The sequence below is a fragment of the Antechinus flavipes genome, chromosome 2 (genome assembly GCF_016432865.1).
Source record: "Antechinus flavipes isolate AdamAnt ecotype Samford, QLD, Australia chromosome 2, AdamAnt_v2, whole genome shotgun sequence".
NCBI classification, from domain to species: domain Eukaryota; kingdom Metazoa; phylum Chordata; class Mammalia; order Dasyuromorphia; family Dasyuridae; genus Antechinus; species Antechinus flavipes.
This window is the reverse complement of record NC_067399.1, coordinates 472,205,504-472,210,451: the sequence shown is the minus strand read 5'-3', so window position 1 is coordinate 472,210,451 and position 4,948 is coordinate 472,205,504. Positions and strand designations below refer to the sequence as shown.

The 4,948-nt window shown below is 36.2% G+C and overlaps 1 protein-coding gene across 1 annotated transcript; it reads left to right on the top strand.

The window, feature by feature from the left end:
* The first annotated feature begins 2,429 nt into the window (after positions 1 to 2,429).
* Positions 2,430 to 3,392, top strand: LOC127550613 (olfactory receptor 10A2-like). The gene has a single exon (XM_051979708.1). The coding sequence runs from the start codon at positions 2,439 to 2,441 to the stop codon at positions 3,390 to 3,392; it is 954 nt and encodes a 317-aa protein (XP_051835668.1). The 5' UTR covers positions 2,430 to 2,438.
* Positions 3,393 to 4,948: the final 1,556 nt, after the last annotated feature.

The following is a 4,948-nucleotide window of genomic DNA, read 5'->3' as shown; positions in this document are numbered from 1 at the left end:
ATTGTAAAGTGCTTAATACAATGTCTGGCACATAGTAGGTGCTATGTAATTGTTAGCTATTTTTATTTTTACTTAATGGCTCTTTCTAAACCTCAAGCTATATATCAAAATGATAAATTCAGTTTTTGACATCTTTTTAGTCAGATTTTCATTTTTCATAACCTACTTTTGAAAATGCTTATCAGAAGCACTAACAAAAGCCACAAGTTTTTCAGTTTCTCATCAAAGATTCCATAATTCTTTAATTTAATCCAAGTCATTCTCAATTGACTGGCACCTCCAAAAAACGTGGAAAGAAATGTGGAAACCTCTAACCAAAATGATCTGCATTCCATTGCAACCTCCTTAGATAATAGATTTGGATGAGAGAGAAATCACAGAGATGTTCATTTTAGATGTATTCATGCGTTAAAGAATATTCATGTGAGCACTGCATTTCCCATTTGCCTCACTAATTTTATAAATATCTCCAAATTATTATATTTCTAACAAATGTTTCTTTTTAGAATCCTTGTTTTTATCAAGAACTTAAGTTTTCTACATTCTATCTATAGAATTTTTAGGAAATACTTAATATTTCTCTATAATTATATTCTGTTAACATAAAGTCATGGACTCATAGAATTGCTTTTTTAGAAAGGACCTCACAGGCCATATATGTCAGTCATCTAAGTCAGCCTATAACTGAGCAGAAATCTCCTATAGTATATCCCCCAAGGGATAGAGCCCTTATATGGATCAGATCAGGAAGATCTGAATTCAAATATGGTCTGAGATAATTGCTAGTTATATGACCTCACTTAATCTAAAAAAAAAATGCTACTTTATTAGTATCACCTAATACATATACATGTCAAATATGGTATTAGATACTTAGTAGCTATATGACCTCATATAACCTCTATCCACCTCAGTTTCTTCCACTGTCAAATAGAGTTAAAGTGCTTTGCAAACCTAAAAGCACTATAAAATGTTACTTTGTCAGTATTACAATTATCCAGTCTAAATGTGAGAGCATCAAGTAATAGGGAACTTAGTAAATATTAGAAAGTTTTCTTTGTACCAATATAAAATTTGTCCATTGTTCCAGAAAAGTAATCAAGGTCAACTTTGAATTTGATTTTAATAGAGGTACATGGTTCACTCACTGTACTGGAGATTTGGATTTGGTAAAATATGAGGCAGACAATACCATTACAACTACCATATTTGAAGAAGGAGTTTTGGAGGCCAGGGCCCTGTGGACTCAGAAAGAGAAGTTTCACTCCAGAAATGAGCTGAAATTCAGATCACTTAGGATACCTTATTCTCTTTCCAGGTGAGATAACCTTCCTGAATGAAAAAGATATTAAATAGTTTATCAATAACAGCCATAGAAAGGATTCTGGCCTCAGATACTTACTAGCTGTGTGATCCTCCAAAATGATCTGGAGATGAAGTTGCCAAGAAAACTGCAAATGGGGGTCAAGAAAAGTCTAACAGAACTGAAAATGACTAGACAAACAACCAAACAAAAATCAATGAAAAGGATATTAAACTAGGCATCAAAGATCTGGTTTCTTGTCCTGGTATGTGACTCAGTAGTGTTGAGAATAAAGGCCATACACATTCTACGCATGTGTGTGTGTGTGTGTTTGTGTGTGTGTGTGTGTATGTATGTGTGTAAATGTATATATACATATATGCATGTGTATATATGTAGAGAGACACATATACACATGCATTTATGTCTACATATGTGTATGTATATAAACTTATGTATGCAGCTGTTTGCATATATTCTCTCCCTTGAGCTCTTAAGAGAGGAACTATTTTTTTGCCTTTCTTTTGATACCAGTGTTTTGCATAGCACTTGGCATAGCAGATATTTAATAAATGCTTATTGACTTGATTTGATTCTCAGCTTTCCTATTTTAGCAATAAAGAAATGCAGGTTCAGAAAAGTTGAATAATTTACTCATAACCACATAAATACTATGGAAAATAAGAAATCAAACTTGGATCTCTTCATCAATTTAATATCCTTTAGAATAACGCCACTTATATTGTGCTTTTAGGGTTTAGAAATCTTAACAATCCTCTGAGGTTGATGACATAAATGATTCCATTTCCTTCAATAATCCCAAAAGAAAACAATCTAAACCCAACATGGTGTTGATAAAGGCAAGATAGATAATTTCATCTTTTGTGTGCATAAAGAATATCCTATACTATGCCAAACATTTACTCAGCCTCATCTCAGAGCCCAATTTTATATAGATTTCTGCTTTATGTCTTCAGTACATTGACATGCTTGAGAACTTCTTACTCTTACCAAGATCCTCTGTTTTCCCATCTCCTCTTTGGGATACAGCAGAAAAATCTCAACTGAGAAACTATACTTTGGCTTCTCCAGTTAAAACTTGTCTGTCTCCGTCTGCAGTTTGGGAACAATCTCTATGCCAATGGCTGAGGAAAATTGGACAACAGTGGATGAGTTTGTCCTCCTGAGCTTCTCTACCCTGCAACCTGAACTTCAGATGCTGCTCTTTGTTCTTTTTCTTACCATTCAACTTGTCACCTTGTTGGGCAACACCCTCATTATAGTGGTCACTACTGCAGACTCAGCCTTGCACAGTCCTATGTACTTCTTCCTCAGGAATCTTTCTGTGTTAGAGATCGGCTTTAACATGGTCATTGTACCCAAGATGTTGGAGACTCTACTGGCTCATGATACAACCATTACCTTTCTAAGCTGTGCCACTCAGATGTATTTCTTCTTCTTCTTTGGAGTCTCAGAGTGCTGTCTCCTGACCACAATGGCATATGATCGTTACGTGGCCATCTGTGATCCCCTGCGCTACCCAGTTATCATGAATCACAGGGCCTGTGTCCATTTGGCTGCTGCTTCATGGCTAACAGGTCTTCCTGTAGCCACTGTACAGGCTACATGGCTCTTTAGCTTCTCATTCTGTCATTCCAATAAGGTTAACCACTTTTTCTGTGACAGCCCACCTGTGCTAAGTCTGGTCTGTGGAGACACAACATTGTTTGAAGTCTATGCTATTATAGGGACCACTTTGTTTGTCATGATACCCTGCTTCTTTATACTGAGCTCTTATGCCCGTATCGTTGCTGCCATCCTCAGGATGCCCTCAGCTGAGGGGAAGCGCAAAGCCTTTTCTACCTGCTCCTCTCATCTTGTGGTAGTCTCCCTTTTCTATGGATCTCTCAGTCTCCTCTATTTTCGGCCTAAGTCCAATAACTCTCCTGAAAGTAAGAAAGTATTTTCACTCTCCTATACTGTGGTGACGCCCATGTTAAATCCCATCATCTATAGCCTGAGGAATAATGAAGTAAAGGCAGCACTTTCTAGGACTTTCCTCAGGGCATTAAGTTTTTGTAAACTGTAACATTGAGTGACAGTGTTAATTCCCCACTTTGTTCCTGAATGAACTGGAGAATTTTGGGAGCAGGTGGAAAATCACTTTGGTTTCAGATTCTACTGATATTTGAGTGACAAAGACTACCTTTATTTGAGATACATACAGTAGAGCAAACTTGAAGTTCTTTAAAGAGGTGTTTAATGTCAACAGGAAGATTGTTTGCTCTGATCTGTTCAGATTCAACAATTTTATCTGGAGTATTCAAATTGACTAGAACGAAACTTAGTCCATTCAAAATACTAGGAGGATACTAAAAATGACAGCCTATAACTCTGTACATCCATACAAATTGTACATAGGGATGAGCAACACCTGTAAGCATCATGAACATGCTACTCTCCCAACCTCTGAAATAGATCCCAGGTAATTTAACTTTGTACCAAAATAATGACAGGATTGATTGAAGTTGATTTTCAGAAAGCAAGCAAGCATGTTTTCATTGAATATGTATGATGTGAATTGTGCACAAGGAGAAACTCACAGAATACAATTCAGATTTCCTACTCTTCCAAGAAAATCTGTTTATCAGTGACAGTAAACCACATAAGCTATCTCAAGATATTTCTAGTCAATGACCCCTTCAACTACTCCAAGAGCCTATGTGCAGCACCTAGAATAGAGGTATTGATGAATAATGAAAGATACAACTGTATGCAGGCTACCAGCAATACCTTCATTATAATGGTCACTAATGCAGACTCGGTCTTGCATAGTCCTATGTACTTCTTCCTCAGGAATCTTTCTGTGTTAGAGATTGGCTTTAACGTGGTCATTGTACCCAAGATGTTGGAGATGCTATTGGTTCATGACACAACCATTCATAATATGGTTCATCATGTCAAGAGTTCCAGATACCCAAGACCATCTGTTAGGCAGCCAGTGTTTCTCACTTTTTAACTTTCACAATGGATACTACTGGATATCTATATCAGAAAAAGACAGCTTTCATCTGCCCAGTGGATTTTGCTAGTTTCAATACATCCTCCAAGGCATTAAAGTGGCACTTTTCACTTTATAATAACTAAGGCAGAAAGGAGATAGAAATCTTAATTACTTTAAAATGTTGATGCACCTTGATGACTTCATTGGCTTTGGGAAATACATGAAGAGACTGATCAAAGTGTGGTTCAACTCTGCATAGCAACTGCTGGTCATGCCATAAATATACACACACACATATATACTCATATATATGAATATGTATATATATTTTCATGTATACATATACAAATTTATATATTTATTCTTAGCCTACGATTACATCATACTAGGGGACTCCCCAGTGTAAAAACTCCTTCCACCAGAGCAACTCTTTGTAACTTAGTCTTAAAGAACTGCTTGGAATACTGCTAAGTTAAGCGAATTACCTAAAAACATATAGTCACAGATCTAAAATATGTCAAAAGGGACATAAATCCACTTCTTATTTAACAAACCTTAAAGAGGTTTACATATGTGAGCTAAAACTATTACTTTAAGTGGCAAACTGACATAGAGTTGGAGAGTTAGCCTTATAGAAAAAA